Genomic DNA, 18,969 nt, shown 5'->3' on the forward strand with positions numbered 1-18,969 from the left:
AATGTGAGTCTCCAAAATGTTATGGACTTTAAAGCAAGGCTTGACTAGATACCAGCTAAAACTTGGAGAGCATAAAGACACTTGGAGTCTGGATGCAGTGAGAACATGCAATCACTTGTTTATTGGTGCAGGTGCAGCTTAAATAGAAAATCACATGACATGATCACATGACAAACACACCTGAGCGAGACCTACAATAATTGGGAGCACACACATTAGCCAATCAATCAATTGACATGGACATTGTGGAAATGTTGGTTAAAAAAAAAAAAAAAAAAGAGCAGAAACTCTTCTCGGAAATGAACTGCTGTTGCCACTCGACTCTTTGAGCCATTCTCTGTCGACCGGGTTGTGAGCGAGTGCACACGGCAGTGATCAGTGGGCGGAGCCAGAAATGTTTCGTTGGGATGTCATTTGGATCCATGCCTTCCATCCAGGGACTGAGCCCCAAAGATGAGACCGGCCCTGGAACAGAGCAGGTCTATCCCCGGGATGAAAGACCCCAATTGAAATCGTAATTATTGGGGCTGAGCCCGACAAAAGGCTGGCTGTTCAATTTGGCGAAAGACTAATTTTTAAGCAGAGTTTGTTGGGAAAAAGAAAAACTCCCCACTCTTTTGAAATGAATTCAATCAAAATGTGAAAAGAAGCAAGGGGTTAGCTAGCTAGCTTGCTATTTACACTTACCTGTTTGCTGATTCTTGTTGATAGAGTTGAAGGAAATTCCAAATGTCGGAGGTATGAAATGCTCAGAAATTTGACATACACAACACAAGTTTTTGTTGTTTTCAAAGACAGTCAGCGCTATGTTCTACGTGAGACATAAACACATCTTGCTCACTCCTGCGGAACGCCTCCTTGCCCGGCTTCGTGTAAACGGCGAAACCGATAATTTTTTGGAAACGCTGATGTGCAGACTGTCACTCACTCACAACAACAACAACCACGTCGGACAGTGGACCTGTTACTGCTACTATTGATCAACCTGCAGTCTTCCAATTAAACCTCCACTACACAACAAACCGAAAACTATAGTGAACAATAACACATGGTCTATAATCTAGACCATGTGTCTGTACGTGCACGTGGTTTCCTTTGGTTCAGACAGTTATAAGTTAAAACAGATGTTACCTGCCTTGACAGTTTCGACTGTAGCTCCGGTCTTCTTCAGAAGCGTCATCCGACGCGCTGATGACGCGTCATTTAACAGCTGGACGACTCGAACAGACCTATCAGAGCCCGTCGATTTCGGCCGCGCCTCCCCCGCCATGGATGGTCTCTGGAGAAGCGAATCCCAGGTGTGCGAGAGGGTGTACACCCCCTCGTCCCGGTTGATGTTGTCACTCCCTCGCCTCCTGATTTCAATGGCTTTTTTGATCCTCCGTTTCAGTTTGTTGGTCTCGGATGCAATGACTTTCCCCCCGTCCCAGTCTATAATGTGGTTGTGTCTCCTGCAGTGGTCCGTGATGGCTGATTTGAGCATCTCCTGGAAGATCCCTTTTTGTCAACCTATGTAATGTTACATAAAAAATATAGTACACATAATAAAATTACCCTGCAGGTTCCAATAAAAGGTATGTAAAATGAAGTAACAAACAAACAAAAAAAATATTTTAAGCTTTTTTTTTTCTCTTTTAGTTCACCTAGGTTATTTTAGTAGAGCTAATTTCAGTTAAATTAGATTAATCTTTTATTTACCTACGTTGCATTTATTTTAGGATTCCTATTTTAATTTCCTGAGTCAACTCTACTCTCTTTCCCTTCACAAGGAAAAGAAAACCTTCAATTCAAAATAAAGTGGACCACAATAATTCCAAACACATTCAAAACATGAACAAAATAAATAGTTTAACGCTTTAAATCAATATAAGTGGACCGTGTTGGGGACCACCGTCCTAAGGGTTATCTTTGAATGACCCTAAATATGTGGGTTTTAAGGCTAATGGATGAGATTGTCTGAACATGGTAAAGAACTTTTCTCTATAAACCAGAAGCTGCTATTTTAAAGTTAGAGTTGTCCACATTGGCCACAAGACCTCCCTCGGGCAGCCCTGGGTGTCTCATCGATGCAAGACTGCTTTTTTAGAATAAACTTACTCCTATATAATCAAGTCTCTTTCAACGAATATTTCTTCATGATCTCCACATCACTGCTACTGCTGACAATCCACCACAATAGCCTCTGAATGTTTTTCTGAATGTGATTCTTAAAGCCTGTATCTGCATAATAATAATAATAATAATAATAATTATAATAATAAATATATTATCACTTGGTTGTGAAACTGTGAGGCATTTTGTCAAATAACTCTCAGTATATAGATTTACTGTTATTGCAACTGCAGGGGAAAAACCTCCCAAAACTGTATTTTCACCAGACAGAATCAGTTCCCAACAAAAGAAGAAGTAGTTTTTACAAATTACTTTTTATTGTACATGTTATATGGTACATGTGCACAGTAAAAAAGACAATTACGTTCTAAAGGTGCCTTAAATAAATACAGATTTAACTAAAGTTTAGCGAGTAAAAGTACTGAAGGTGAACAATTAAATACATAAATAAATAGATAAATCATCAGGTTTGAAGAAAATGTGCAATGTAATTTGTCTCCAAGGATGGTGCAAAAAAAAAAAATGCTGTTGTAACCCCTAATGTTTTTGAAGCCGGTCAAGTCATGATTAATTTAAAACATTAAAAAACACAGTGAGTCTACGACATTCATTGTAAATGTGAAACACGCTTTCATGGAGGCAACAGAATGGGCACTGGTTCAACACAAGCAGGATTCACCAAAGAAATAAAGGCGTTTGAGGTGATGGCTCCATGTAAGATCCTCGACAGTTCTCTTTTTGATGGGGGGCGGGGGGGAGGCTTTCTTGTTTGTTGAATGCAGGTTGAGCGTCCTTGAGTTTTTAAGCAGAGGGCCGCCAAGACCGTCAAACTGGAGGTTGATGTTGACCTCGGGAAAGGGATCAGAGTCGTCCGGTTCAGACAGCTGGAGTCCTAAAGGAGACTCCTCTCCCTCCCGCTAAGTCGTTCCCTCCATAATTGCAATACTTTTTTTTGCCATCCTGGTGGAACGGAGTTCCAACAGAGAGCCCATGGCCTCTAAGTCCATCGGGGCAGGTCCTGCAGTCATCAGGACCAGCGTTCGGGTTCGGCACAGTGCTGCCATCAGTCCAGATGTGCTTTCATTGGAGATATCCAGTCTGGCTACTTTAATGACCAAAACAGAGAGTTAGAGCTGTTTCTTGAACTGCATTTAAAAAGGGCCAATGACTTCAAAATGCCACGATAAAAAGGAGGAAACCCATTTATTTAAAAAAAAACAAAAAACAAATTGAATCAATGAAAAAAAATGGATCATCCTGTCCCAAATTACTCACCCGTCTGAGAACACAACTGGTCACATCTATCCACATTAAGTCTGCCGATCCTGTTAAAAATCTCTAAATAAATTGAACCCTAAAAATGCCAGTCCGGCTGGGCAGGTGGATGAGGCCCTGCCCTCCTCTCAGCAGAAACAGCACCTATTGTGGCACCTAATGCAAAGAATCCCAGAAAAAAAATCAACAACTTTTGCCTGGATCTGAGCTAAAAACCCTGCTGGGAGGTCCAAGCAAGTCAATCGATGCCACAGCATTGAGGCCACAAGGTTGTTGAGTACGAGAGTTCTTCCTCTGTACGACATTTGAGGCAGTAACCATTTCCATTTATTTGTTTTACCCTCTGTTTTGGTCATGATGTCACTCTAGGTTTTTTTTTTTTTTTTATCATTGTTGTTTGGGTCATCAGCGGTGAATCACAGCCTCCAGCTGCAGTGAGAAAACCACCAGGATCAAGCAGAGACAGTCAAGGAAACAAGCTCCAGCCGCTGTCTGACGCTATGACCCCCCACCCCACACACACAACTACACACACACCCCTCAGACTGCATTAGGACATTATTATCTCTGATCAAAGCAGAATGTGTGTTTTTTTGTCAAAGCTACTGGGGATTCTACTCACTGAAGAAAAAATGAATAACAATGTAATAATAAAAGATTAAAAAAAAGGACTGACAAGAAAATATGTCTTTTCAAAGTGAGCGCTGAAGTGTTTTTTGGAGGGGAGCCGGGGTGGTGATGAATGAGCTGCGATGGAGCCAAAGTGTTTCCAGATGACAAAGTGGGAATCCTCTGGCACATCTTCAAGAACAAAAGCCTGTAAGTAAATGGAAAACAGGGAAGCTGCAGTCAAGGTGAAAATATACGAGGAGCAGCAGCGGCAACAGCAGCAGTGAAAGCAGAAGCAGCATCAGCATCAGCAGCCAAACATCTTCTTTTCCAGAGACACAGGAGGTGACATCAAGGCCACAGCCGCTAACACTGCTAACACTGCTCACACTGTCAAACTGTAGCTCCCAACAACCGTCGGCTCCCCCGGTGGCAGCAGTCACAACCAACAGGTTTAGCTCTTCGCTTCAGGCTGTAACATCAATTATATTATCCTCAACAACAAGCAACCTGCTCAAACCCATTTAAACCCGCCAACAATCTGCATTTGGCGGCCACGGGAAAGGCTCACCGAATCCGCATGAACTCGTGTCAAACAACCCAACAAGCGACCCGTGTTAAAATCGGCTCGGCTCCAATCGGCTTGCAGTGGGAAAGCCAGACCCACGTCGACATGCTAACTTACATGGTGACGCTGAGCGTTACGTGAGCTACGTCATAATATCACACCATTCGCAGCGTATATCACGTACTGAAACAAAGCTCTGTTTGCATTGGAGACTGGATTCATTCAGCATGTTGCAAGCTTCTCAAATCTCAAGCCCAACAAGAAAGTATTCTTCCACCGCTGCTCGCGTCCATGTTGCACTCCATTGTTTACTTCCCTGAATTCTATCGGACTTCATCAACGCAATCTCAGTGTGATGACATCAGCAGACACGCAGAAAGTTGAGGCTATGCAGTTTGCCAGCAGGGGTCAACTAAAAAGAACCTCTGTGTCGACCCACTAATTCCAGTGGGAAAGCGACATAAAACACACAACTTGGCCTCCTCCAATGAATGAGCCGGCTCACCAGGTCCTGATAGACTCTGACCATTATGATTGGATGACAACGTGTTTAATTTGATTGATTACATTTCATACATTACATACATTGCATATACATTTTTGGGTGTCAAAAACAATTCTAGGCCTTCCCTCAAGATTTGGCCTGCAGTGTAATAACATTTGGCCTGGTAGTCAATACAAAATCAGTACTTGAGCTGGCCCGCCGGTATTATACAGCACATGTACCGCTAATACTACAAATCCCAGAATGCTCTGCTCAATCAGGACAGAACGTTCATTGAAGGATATTATTCTTGTTATTTTATTTTTATATTGATTAGTAGCTCGTGGAAAATTAAATCAGATAATACTTTTTTATTGAAAATTCAATTTTGCATATGTGCAATGTTAAGTTTAAGTTTTTTGTACAGTTTTGAGCTTTGCTCGTTCCTTATTCAGGTTGAAGCAAAACTTGTTTGGATCCATACAAAAAGATCCACTGTAATATCTGGAGGAAGTTTTTATTTATTTTATTTTTTTCAATAAATATCAATGTTGGCCCGCGACTTTGTCCAAATTTTACATTTTAACCCCCATGTGTATTTGAGTTTGACACCCCAGCTCTAGATTGCCACTCTGCCCGGCCAGTTGGCACCACCCTGGGCTTCAAACACCTTCCTGACACTTTGGCCTCTTTTTAATCTCCTGTGTGTGTGTCAAGTTGACTGACTTGGTCCTGGTGGGTTTGTGCTTTTGTGTGTCTGTTTGATGCGACTCGCGACCAGAAGAGAAAATCCTGTGAAATAAAACCTGAGTGAGCTGAAAGCAGACACTCCCAGTGATCTGCCTCTGGGAGAGAGATTACAGCTGCTTAGTATCCAGCACAACCACCACTAGAGCATAAAGAGGCTGAGAGCAGCAGTAACAGCAGAGGCAGCAGCAGCAGTAACAGCAGAATAGAATAGAATAGAATAGACAGTTATTAAAAGAAACAGTCAACTGGATCTGCATCTGATCCGGATCTGATTCTGAACTGCACCGCTCTCGATCCACAAACAGAGCAGCGCAGCTCACTTACTTTGAAAAGAAAAAAAAAAAATCTGTCAATCAGTGCCATGATTGATGCATTCGTTATTTATTTATTTTTTTTGTTTTGTTTTTTTTAAGGGTGCCGAACTGCTGCTGCTGTTACTGCTGCTGCTCATAATGCTGCTGCTGCTGCTGCTGCTGCTCACGTCACTCATCCATGGTCTGCACACTGCTCTGCTTCCATCAGAGCTAAATACAAACAGCCGCAGGGATGAATGGTTGTTTTAGCCATGGCACAGCGCCTAGCAGCTGATTGATCAGGTGGCAGAGGGATGGAGGAATGGGGGGTGGATTGGAGCAAACGCTCACACAAGAAGCTGCTGCTTCATGTGTGAGCGTTTGTTCCAATCAGAGACTGATGCAGCATGAAGAAATGTGTAATGTTTAATTTAAAAATAAGTAAATACATAACAATAATGGCTTGAATAAATACAGATTTGCCTAAACTTTAGCAAATAAAAGTACTGTAGGTGAACAAATAAATCCATAAATAAATAGATAAATCATCAGGCTTGAAGAAAATGTGCATTGTAATTTGTCTCCAAGAACAGTGCAAAAAATGCTGTTGTAACCCCAAATGTTTTTGAAGCCGTTCAAGTCATGATTCATTTTGTAAAGGTTGAATTCCAGCTTCAGTCTACATCTCATATTACATTGCTCGACTGAGGGTGCCTCGTGAGCTGCTTTGTCCTCAATTTTGCTTTTCCTGGATACTTAAATAGCTATCTTGGCTTCCTCTGTAAAAAAAAAAAAAAAAAGTTGAGGAGTTGCCACTTCTTTGGGTTTCTTTTGTCGTACTCTGCGTCATAAACACATTTTGTTGGATAAAATGTTTCATTAAAAAACACTAAAAACACTTGCTAAAACACTAAAAAACACAGTGAGTCTCCGACATTCATTGCAAATGTGAAACACGATTTAATGGAAATGAATGCGGGATAAGATATATATAATGTTTAATTAAAGAAAATAACAATAATGGAGCAGCAGTCCAGTAGATTTTAAACCGTAACACATTTTTTTCCATTTAAAAAAATCCCACCAAACAAAAACATTATAACAATTTATAAAATAATAATATCTTTTTTATATATTATGTTAAATATAAATATATTATAAATGTTATTATAATAGCCCTGCAATGAATTGGCCACTTGTCCAGGGTGTCACCCTGCCTTCGCCCTAAGACAGCTGGGATAGGCTTCAGCAGACCCCCGTGACCCTGAGCTCAGGAAGAAGAGGGTATAGAAAATAAATGAATGAAGGTTATTATAATATGTATAATATAATATAAAATGACACTTTTTTTTGCCTAATAATGACTAATAGTCTCTTAATTAATTTCTACTTAGTCAGTGTGAAACCTGTTTAGATGCTTACAGAGCTGAGTTCTTTGAATTAGTAGTTGTAGTAGTAGTAGCAGTAGCTACTGAAACAGGCTCACATTCACATTCCTCAACTATCTAATTAAAAAAAAAAAAAATCAGACCAATTAAGTGAAATTGGACAATTTTTCGCATGATATATGACATCACTTCAGGGTGCACTAGTGGGCCGCCGCACAGTGGTTGAGAAACACTGCTGTGGACTTCATGTTTGTATCGACCGACCGTTGCGGCAGAGTATAGAAGCTATTCGCAGGGCTGGACTGTGATAAAGGGCGGGACTTTTTAAAAGAAAAGATAAGGTAACAAAAGAAAAAAAAAAGAAAAAAGAACAAGGCAAAGCTTGGTTTGTTGTCGGACGGATGGAGGAAACAACGCCAGAGACAGTCAGCGGAAGATACATGGATCCAGTCTGGCGTCAGTCTTGTACATCCGTATTTTGTCTGCAGATATTTTGCTTTGAGATTGGAAAAAGAAAAACAATAACTATTTTCCTTAATACGGGTAGCTTTATATTATGCAAAGAAGAAGCCTACAAACCAAAGAGAGGAAAAAAAAGGTTGAGTGCTTTGGATGTCAAGAAGCAATAACTCATCCATAATGTTCAATTGTTAATCCTAGAGTTAACTTAACATTGGCAGCTAATGAGCTCATTAATTAGGAAAAGCAGGAGCTTCTTTGCAAAGCAGCATCAGAGCACAGTGAAGCAGGACCACTTTAATTCAACATAAAATTGTTGCCCTCAAAAGACTGAAACATATTTTTATGGGTAGGTTTTGTTGCTGATTTTTTTATTTATTTTTTTCCCTCCTGTTTCTTCTTCTCTTGCTTGATTACGATTGTGTGTGTATACATATATATATATATATATATATATATATATATATATATATATATATATATATATATGTATATGTATATATATATATATATATATATATATATATATATATATATATATATATATATATATATATATATATGCGTATCTATATATGTATACTTAAGCTTACTGCTGCTGTTGCTGGTACTGCTGTTACTATTGCTGCTGCTGCTGCTGCTCTTCAGGTGCAGTCATTCAAACAGGGTTGTTGCCAATTTGGTTCAAATTTGTTGCTGTGACCACTGAACCAGAGCAATCTGATCTGACATCACTCTCTCGCTCCAGCCCTCACCGTGTGTGTGCGTGTGTGTGTGCGTGTGTGCGTGTGTGTGCGTGTGTGTGTGTGAGTTTGTGTGTGTGTGTGTGTGTGTGTGTGTGTGTGTGTGTGTGCGTTGGGGAAAGAGGGGTGGTAGAGAAAACAGAGATTCTGAATCGAGTCTGACTTAATGTAAACATTAACTGGATGAATGGGGCATCACATTGTTCAGAACTGTTGACAGGAGACATCCAGTCAATCAGTGCTGCAACACCATTGTTATTACAGTGTTCAAAAAATCCATCATAATCAGGAGAGGGAAGGTGTTGGTGACATCCTCCTGATTGTTTCTCAATACCAATCCTTAATGTGCAGGAGGCCTATAATAACCTTGCAATATTTCATGCATACAAGTTATGACAATCTAAATAACACACATGTACACACACACACACACACGCACACAAATTCCGTTTTGCCAAAAATATTAAAAATAATCTTAGAAAATATATATGTATATATATATATATATATACATATATATATATATATATATATATATATATATATATATATATATATATGTGTTTGATTCAAATATATATATATATATATATATATATGTATATATATATATATATATATATATATATATACATATATATATATATATATACATATATATATATATATATATATACATATATATACATATGGCCTCAAATCTTGCTTTGAAACCATATATATGTAAACAATGCAATTTGAAATTGTAAACTTTGCTTTGAGGCTTTCAGAGGGTCTCATGGGTTAATTGGAAGGGGTCTGACTGAGCTGCACCTCCCTGTATTTAACACACTCTATTATTGGGGCTGAGCCCGACGAACAACAGGGCTCAAACGTGCTTCGAGCCATGTCTTTCGCAAGGGCGAAAGACCCATTGTTTTTCAAATGTTTATTATAATAATAATAATAATAATAATAATATTATTATTATTATTATTATTATTATTATTATTATTATTATTATTATTATTATGCTTCAGTACACTCACACACTGTGTATGTGACTGGCTGAGGCCTGCTTGGTTGCCACGGTGACGATCAGCTCCAAGGTCAAAGCGCCTGTTGTGCCGTGTTGTAGCAGTTTTTTCAAAGGAAAAAACATTCCAACAAGACATCTTTTGATGGTGTTCATTTCTTGGAAATTATCTTTTTCTCCATCAACGCTCCATCATTGACACCGCTTGCTAACCGCTAACAGTTAGCTTAGCCGCTAACATCCTTGCTTGGACCTGCGTGTCGCTGAAAGCTCAGACAGCTGTGGTGAAAAGATGATATAAAATGTTCCACTTTAGTTGTGTTTGATTCAAATATGTTGTGTTTGATTTTGTGTTCATTGTGGGAATGTTCGACCTACTGTCGCATGATTAACGTTTATTAGTTTATTTGTCTTTTAATCACAAAAATGTGATGGTGCCTGTCATCGATCCATCCATCCATTCATCCATCCATCTATCTTCTCATCTTCCATCCATCTTCTCATCTTCTGTACCTGCTTCCTCCTGCACTCAGGGTCCTGGGGCTCTGCTGGAAATTCCCGAGGCAGCCTCAAGGACTCGAATGTTTGGACCTGGAGAGGAGAGGAAGGAAGGAAGGAAAGAACCAACATGGAACAGAACATTAAGTTCAGCAGCAGCAGAAGCAGCAGCAGCAGCAGCAGTAATCAAAGTAATTAATGAGCATGTCGGACAGGCAAGATGGGCTTTTTAACTTATAGATAGTAAGAACACATTTCTCTCCCTCAGATATGTCCCCTCAAGGAGGAATAAGTTCCAGCGCCCTGCTCTGCAGCCACATTAGCATACTTACATAATGACTTTGAAATGGTTCAGCGAAGAACCTCTAAACCTGGAGGAAGCTCCCGGGACTGTCAACAACTACGTCAGGGGACCCTTAAAACATCACAGCTGGACTCCAGGCCTGTTATTTAACCTCAGCTGAACCCCTGATGGGAAGAAAAGTTCCATAAATTAACAGGGACAGAAAAACCCAAAAAGACTACTTGACAACCAGATCACTGTCTTCTTGACTTTGGATCGGTCATTGGACTCTCGGCCACATAACTGGCCGGAACTGTCCATGGTGCTGATTTGACTTGCGTCAGAATGAAACTGTCTGAAGTGCCGAGTCGACCTAGAATAACGCTGTCCATGGTGCTGATTAGACCTCTGTCAGAATGAAGCTGTCTGAGATGCTGATTCGATTGTTGTTGGATTGGAGCTTTCCATGGAAGAGAGTCTCGACCTTGACCAGGACTAAACTTCCCGTGGTGCTGATTCCAATTGGCCATACTGGAGCTGTTCATGGTGCTGATTAAACCCCAGCCTTACTGGGGCTGTCCATGGTGCTGACTCGATCACGGCTAGGCTGGAGCTGTCCAGAGTTCTGAGCGAGGCACGGCACTGTGGTTTCACTGTGTTTCAAAAGATATTTCATCACTGAGAAGCTCCAACAAATTATTATTATTATTATTATTATTATTATTATTATTATTATTATTATTATAGAGCACTTCTACCCAGTAGCCAGACCCTCCCCTTAGTGGGAGCAGCATACGCTAATAAGGATCACGTGGTGCAGCCTGCGCCGAACGCACGAGTCAAAAATAAACATTAAACCACCATTTTTTTTCCCCTTCTTCTTCCTGGAGCTGCGGCTTGTGCGCCTTCCGCTCCCTGAAAGCGCGCATGTGTTGATCCACAGCAGCAGCAGCAGCAGCAGCGTGCCTCGCGTACGTCTTATCCGCGCTCAGCTGCGTCGGACTCGGCTGCTGCCGACCAGCGGTTAACGGGGCCACGACGCCGCCGTTTTGCTGCGGTCTTTTCATTCACTCATTCATTCATTCATTCATTCATTTTATTTTACGGCCCTGCCCGTCGAACTGTGCGTCGTTCGGCCCGCGCGCGGACAGCAGCAGCAGCAGCAGAAGGAGGAGTAGGAGGAGGGTGAGGCGGCCGTGGTGGTGGTCAGTCGGTCGGTCAGGGAACCAGGACGAACATCGAGCTCTTGGCTCGCATCGATCGTGAATTCGGGGCTGATTGGACTTCTGCCTCGGGTCGAGACTCGCGGAGCCGCCACCGCCGCCGCTGTTGGTTGGTTGGTTGTGCGTGATGCGTCGCGGCGAAGCAGCGGCAGCAGCAGAAGCAGCGACCCAGTAAATAGACGAGCGCGTCCATCTGCAATAAAGAGCAAAGGAAGCTGGTGAAAAGGATGACGACGACGACGACGACGATGAAGATGATGTCTTCGCCAAATTTAGCTTCCAAATGTTCCACAGTAATGGCGAAGGCTTTCCTCCCCCTTAAGCTGCTGCTCTGGCTGCTGGTCGTCGTCAGTCTGCCGACGAGGTAAGATCTTTATTATTATTATTATTATTATTATTATTATTATTATTATTATTATTATTATTATTATTAATAATAATAAACCGCGGCTCTCTGTCAGCTCTGAGTGGGAACCGTCCTTCGCGCTGTCGGCCTGATTCTGGCCGTCAAGGCAAAACAGGCTGAGATTCCTATCAAATTATTGTTATCATCGTGAAACCAGGAGATCCTTCACATTTAATTATGAGGGTGGTGAGGAGGGGTGGTGAGGTGGCTGCGAGGGTCCGGTGGAGGGGAGAGAGAGTTTGGGGTGGGGGTGGGGTGCAGCGTCACATAGCCTGACGGCTGAAATACCCTTTAGCAGCGTCTGTTTTCATCCCTGAATCTGTGTTATCGTCCAGTTTGTGTAGCTACTCTCTCTCTCTCTCTCTCTCTCTCTCTCTCTCTCTCTCTCTCTCTCACACACACACACACACACACACACACACACACACACACACACACACACACATACAACAACAACAACAAAAATAACAGACTGTTAGCTGTTTGGAGGAGCATGCTAATTTGCCTCGATGCTAACATGCACAAAGCCCAGTGCTAAGCTAACTTAAAGGATCAAGGTTACTTAAGGGCCAAAGTCTTTCTTATTTAAGCTGGCTGTGTCATGTTATTTAAATAGCAGCATGGAGAAGGGGGAGTGGGGGATGGAGGAAAAGAGGAGAAGAGGAGAGAATGGTTGAAAATACCCTATAGCTAAAGGGTAAAGTTCAGTTTATTCAAGAATTGAATCAGAGATACACAAGAATAACATTTCAAAATGGCAGATAGTCTGAGAGGTAGTGTAGCTGCACAATAAGGACGAGGCTGCACATATGGAGTGATGCTTTCACACACACGTGCGCACACACACACACACACACACATACACACAACTGGTGGGACTTGTCTTGGTCTTGGGAGCTGTAGATGAAGTAGTTTGTGAAGAAAAGACAAAAGTTGTCACCTGCTGGAAGCTGAGAGTCCCTCAGCTGGGGCACCCCGCTCCCTCCGCTCTGTGTGTGTGTGTGTGTGTGTGTGTGTGTGTGTGTGTGTGTGTGTGTTTGTGCAGTGGCGGAACAAGATGGTTTCATGGTTTCAAAAAGGTATATGGTTCACATAGTTTAAACTGCTTTGTTACAAATTAAATCAAATTATTTTAATTGAACTTATTTTTACACAACAATCAATAAAGTGCACGATGGATGGCTTTTTCAAGGGAAATAGATACATAAAGCTAATACAAATAAAAAAAAAATGTTCAACTCAGAATAGTGATGCTGCTTGTGCCACCACACACGAAATCCTGTCAATTTTCTGAAGTCCTCTCTTTTTTCACTGTGTTACTTCCTTTTTCAGGTGTATTTCTTCTTGTAGCACTGAGTAGCTGTGTCTCAATCAAAACGTTGCAGTAAAACTACTATTTGGTTTTCCTTGCTCCCTTTTTTATTTTTCTTTGCGTTTTGTCGCTCCAATTGTATTTACAACCGCTCCCACTCATTTGTTATGCCGTTCTCTGTTCTTTTGACAGGCGATGGGCCCTATTGGGTCCTGGGCCTGGGGCAGCCACCCCTTCAGCCCCAACCCGACACTCCGCTAGTGTGTGTGTGTGTGTGTCTGTGCGTGCGTGCGCTCTTAACTTAATGGTTATGCACAAGTGATGTTTACGAAACGCTTGAGTAAACGACACAATGGCAGGTTTTAGCCTCGCATGAGTGGCTGAAATGTGAAGCTGAGGCCCCGCCCCTTACCCCAAGGCACCTCTCCCTCTCCCAAACACACCCTACACTTCATAAAGCACCACCAACAGCAACAGGTTAATCAGGCCGGAGCAGCAGCAGCATCGATTTGGTGGCAGGTCTTTTTGCTCATTGAACAACACGAGTCGCGAGTCATTCGTGATTCACGTGTTCAAATGAGTCATGACTCACATGTTCGAAATGAGTCCTTTACCTGCGGTCATAGGAATGTCCCTCCAACAATCTGCATTAGAACAGTGACAGCAGGAAGTAGGAAGTACTGACATGCCGCTGATGGAACGGGTTTGAAGGGATTCCAGGATGTGAGATGAGTTAACCACCTCAGGATGTTTCGTGTTTGGTGGAGATCAAGTCAGACTGACAGTTTTGAACCAGAGGAGGGACAGGAAGTAGTGATGGATACAGCTGATTGGCTGAGGCCACACCTGAGGGAAGGGACAGCAAAATGTTAAAGAACAACAACAACACAAACTTGTGACACAGCAAATCTGCAAAGTCAGTTTGTTGAACTTCATTAAAACTGAGGTGAAAGTCACAAACAATATGCAATATGTTCATTTTATCTGTGTGTCTCATTCCCCTCAGAACACTTGACTCTGTAACTGGGCTTTGGGCGATACCCAAAATCAACAATCTCGATATTGTCCCAGCCAAATATCGCATTATGTGATAATGACGTAAATTGGCTAAAACCTGCTAGTGAAACTTAACTGTGTCAAGTGAGTCGTTCTCTGGGTTCTTTTTTTTTGAGGGGGTGGAGGGGGGGGGTCTCGCTCTACTGTGATTGGACTGTTGATGTTGCTAGGTGTTGTTGATTCGAGGTTTAATATGTCAGACCACACTGAGGCGTCCAATTTAGCAGAACCTCTGATCTTTGCCCAGGTGGATCCCTGGAGGAACAGAGGCCTTTTTTTAATTATTTAATTTAATTTCATCTAACGCAAGGTATTTTTTTCCCCCTCACTGTCACAAAGTTGTACTTTTCTGGGTTGGACGGCAGATTAGAGGAAAATTTTGTGACGGACTGCAGCTGATCTTTAAAGGAGCTCATTGATCCCGTTGACGGCACTGAGAGGAGCAGCAGCAGCAGCAGCTAATCTGTATGATCTGGTGGCAGCTGAGTGATGGCGGTTGACTTGGCGCCGCTGGATGAGCAGCAGTACTCTGATTGGTGCTTGTTCATCGTTCTGTTGGACCTCAAGACTGACTGACTGACTGACTGACTGACTGACTGACTGGAACTGCAGAGCCCTGAATCAATCTTGCTGATCATTCCCCCTGGGCTTTGTGACCACCACTATACCCCCCGATCCCCAGCCAAGATTTGGCTCTGCCTTTTTTTTGTCTATATTTTTTCTAATTTAAGACAAGCATTTACCTTCACATGGAACAGTTGTAAACAAACAACAACAAGCTCCTCCCACCAGCCCTCCCAAAGCTCCGCCTTGTTTTTGGTCTCCTTCCAAACTTGTGGAAAGTTAGTTCTCACACTGGTCACATGTGTCAGTAGCTGCTGCTTTGAGCTGAGTCTTTGAAGAGAGTGCAGGATGTGCAGGCGTGATAAAAAAAAAAAAAAAAGAAGGCCCAATTAGATTTTAATTGGGATCCATCAGTTGTGATGGTTGAGATGTTTGGGATGGTTGATGGTGGGGATGGTGGTGATGGTGGTGATGGTTGAGATGCTTCTAATGGTTGTGATGGTTGAGATGGTTGATGGTGGTGATGGTTGAGATGGTTGTGATGGGTGGTTATGATGGTTGAGATGGTTGAGATTGCTGTAATGGTAGTGATGGTTGTGAGGTTTGTGATGGTTGGTGGTGATGGTTGTGAAGGTTGTGATGGTGTTGATAGTTGAGATGGTGGTGATGGTTGATATGGTGGTGATGGTTGATATGGTGGTGATGATTGTGATGGTGGTGATGGTTGTGATAGTTGTGATGGTGCTGATTGTTGAGATGGTGGTGATGGTTGATATGGTGGTTATGGTTGAGATGGTGGTGATGGTTGTGATAGTTGTGATGGTGCTGATTGTTGAGATGGTAGTGATGGTTGAGATAGTTATAATGGTTGTGAGGGTGGTGATGCTAGGTGGTGATAGTGGTGATGGTGGTGATGGTTGTTGGTGATGATGGATATGGTTGTGATGGTGGTGATGGTTGTTGGTGATGATGGATATGGTTGTGATGGTGGAGATGGTTGTGATGGTGGTGATGGTGGTGATGGTTGTTGGTGATGATGAATATGGTTGTGATGGTGGAGATGGTTGTGATGGTGGTGATGGTTGTTGGTGATGATGGATATGGTTGTGATGGTGGAGATGGTTGTGATAGTGGTGATGGTTGTTGGTGATAATGGATATGGTTGTGATGGTGGTGATGGTTGTTGGTGATGATGGATATGGTTGTGATGGTGGAGATGGTTGTGATGGTGGTGATGGATATGGTTGTGATGGTGGAGATGGTTGTGATGGTTGTTGGTGAAGATGGATATGGTTGTGATGGTGGTGATGGTTGTGATGGTGGAGATGGTTGTGATGGTGGTGATGGTTGTGATGGTTGTTGGTGATGATGGATATGGTTGTGATGGTGGAGATGGTTGTGATGGTGGTGATGGTTGTTGGTGATGATGGATATGGTTGTGATGGTGGAGATGGTTGTGATGGTGGTGATGGTTGTTGGTGATGATGGATATGGTTGTGATGATGGATATGGTTGTGATGGTGGAGATGGTTGTGATGGTGGAGATGGTTGTGATGGTTGTTGGTGATGATGGATATGGTTGTGATGGTGGAGATGGTTGTGATGGTTGATTGTGATGGTGTTGATGGTTGTGAGGGGTGGTGATGGTTGAGATGGCAGTGATGGTGGTGATGGTTAGTTGTGATGTTTGTTGTGATAGTGGTGATGGTCAGGTCAGTCACATGGAGTAAGTGAGACCGCCGCCTCATGAGAAACACATCAAATTGCCACATTGTTCCTGCCTGAGGGCAGTGGGCAGGAGGGGCAACACCCCTTCAGCTTACATTTGCAGGAAACTCACGTGCACGCACATGCACCAGAAACAGGTGGCGCTCATGGGTTCATCACCAGGTAGCGAACCGGTGGAGGTGGGGCTTACACCCACCTGCACATCCCTCATCCCCACCTCCTGGAGGAAAAGGGTGTGTGCGCGTGTGTGTGTGTGTGTGTGTGTGTGTGTGTGTGTGTCTGAGTGTGTGTATGCATGACACTGGAGCTGTGTCTTTTTTCCTTTCCCCTTTTTCTTCACTCTCTGGGGACAGAAGAGCTGAAAAGGTCCTGAAAGGGTAAGACGGTTAAGAATTCATGGAGCCCAGAGACACAACCTCGCTGCCTTTAATGCATTGAAAAGTTGAAAAAGTCGTCTCTCACACCTCCGGTTAAAATGACACGGAAAAGCTTTCAGGACCTTGAGACCACTGTAGTCGAGGAAGGTTGATTGATTAATTTAATCGACCAAACTCAAGAAGGAATGGAAACTGGACATCAAAAAGAAATGAATGATTTTAATATTTTATTTAATATGATTTGATTGGGGCACCACCTGCTTTTTGATTGTTGGTGTCAGCAGGAAACGCCTGCTTCCTTAGTGGGGAATTCTTTACAATACGCAGGGATTTGAACCACACTTTAATAAGTCAGTCAAACAACGACATCAGGCTTAATGTGCATTTATTTGTGTAACAATAGATGGTTAAGTAAGTAAGTAAAGAAAACCTAAACTTAAGCTAAAAGTAACAAAATAAAAGAAGAAATATAAAAGAGTTTTGTTTGTCTACTAGACTTGTTGTGGCCAAGTCCAGCAAAAATAATTTGCCAGTTATTTCTTAAGCTGATGCGACACCAGACTCTTTGATAGTGAGCAAGTGATGAGAGCTTACGTTGGATGAGCTTCTTCCAAGGTGGTCCTGGGAGTTTGTACTGTACCGTTCGGGTCCGGTACCACGCAGGAAGCTTGGATTAGCAACACCGACCGTCGAGGGGGAACTGCCCGTTCTGCTCTGTCCTGCAGGTGGCTTCACTGTGTTTAGGCATCACAGTAGAGTCTTTCTTCGTAACCAGTTGTAATTTTGGTGATCAAACGAATTACACGGTTACGAGGAGTGAAAAACTGCTTGGCTGGTCCAAAAAGAAAAGTTGCAAAAATCACAATCTCGGGTCTGAGGATTAGCCAGTTGAGATTTGGCCAAAGGTTAAAATGAAAAATAATGGTCACTGGACGAGGCTGAGTTGTTTTTCTGCTACTGTCTTAAATTGGCCTTTTGCCAGAAATTAGGAAAAAATTAAGTTGACAAAAAAATAGAATAAAGAAAAATGACGAAGACAAAAACACTAGACAAGACGACACTAAGAAAGACTAGACAACGCTCAGGAAATCTAAAAACTTCTCTTCTTCTGAGACAAAGGAACTGAATTCACTGGTATAACTTGGAGAAGAGGGTGGTACTTTGAACTCCAAGAACCAATGAAAAGGCTGTTCCAACACTAAAACTGATGGGTCGTCTTACGCTATATGCATCTGATGAATATGTATGTGGTGTCGGGTTCGTTGCTGCTAAAGAAATCAAACAACAACCAAAAATGAAATGGAAGAACAACATGAAGAAATAAAAACCGTGTGATCCTTCATATGGTGGATACCTTGCGAAAGTTAGGCAACAGTTGAGGAAGACATAGCGTTCAATAGTGTTCAAAGCACATTAAACCTTCAACGTATATTTTATATCTTAATACCTATCAACCTATCTAAGCATGCATACAGAAGGAGGAGGAAGTTTGTTTATATTTAAAAGACAACTGAAAGATTTAATAGGAGTTAGCATTCAGGCACTTATATGGGCATGTATACAAATATATTTATATATATATATGAGTAGATATACAGTATGTATCTTTTGTTGTCAATATTTAAAAGATGTATGTAGGGATTGAGGTAATAGTCACCTAAGTGTAACGTGGAAAAGTGGTGATGGTAATGATAGGGATTATGGCAAAGCATGTAACATTGATATGAGGAAAACCGACATGCAAAGTTTATTCAACTTTTAATTGATTACTTAGGAAACACTTTCGTAACCCCCCCTTAGGGCACACTCTTGCTCCACCTGAAGCT

General features: G+C 42.1%; 1 protein-coding gene and 1 long non-coding RNA gene across 5 annotated transcripts in view; one reads left to right on the forward strand and one right to left on the reverse strand.

The window, feature by feature from the left end:
• LOC142885504 (uncharacterized) overlaps nucleotides 1–18,969 on the reverse strand; it is a 69,562-nt gene that overhangs the window by 18,856 nt on the left and 31,737 nt on the right. The window lies entirely within an intron of this gene.
• Nucleotides 11,356–18,969, forward strand: part of gabrg2 (gamma-aminobutyric acid type A receptor subunit gamma2) — a 56,552-nt gene continuing 48,938 nt past the window's right edge. For all 4 annotated transcript variants that reach the window (XM_076022017.1, XM_076022018.1, XM_076022020.1 and 1 more), the window contains exon 1: nucleotides 11,356–12,064. In XM_076022017.1, coding sequence (XP_075878132.1) covers nucleotides 11,928–12,064 — 137 coding nt within the window. In that variant the 5' untranslated portion in view covers nucleotides 11,356–11,927. The remainder of the gene's footprint in view (nucleotides 12,065–18,969) is intronic.

The sequence above is a fragment of the Nelusetta ayraudi genome, unplaced genomic scaffold (assembly GCF_046127955.1).
Source record: "Nelusetta ayraudi isolate G7.1 ecotype Tasmania unplaced genomic scaffold, CSIRO-AGI_Nayr_v1 ptg000011l, whole genome shotgun sequence".
NCBI classification, from domain to species: domain Eukaryota; kingdom Metazoa; phylum Chordata; class Actinopteri; order Tetraodontiformes; family Monacanthidae; genus Nelusetta; species Nelusetta ayraudi.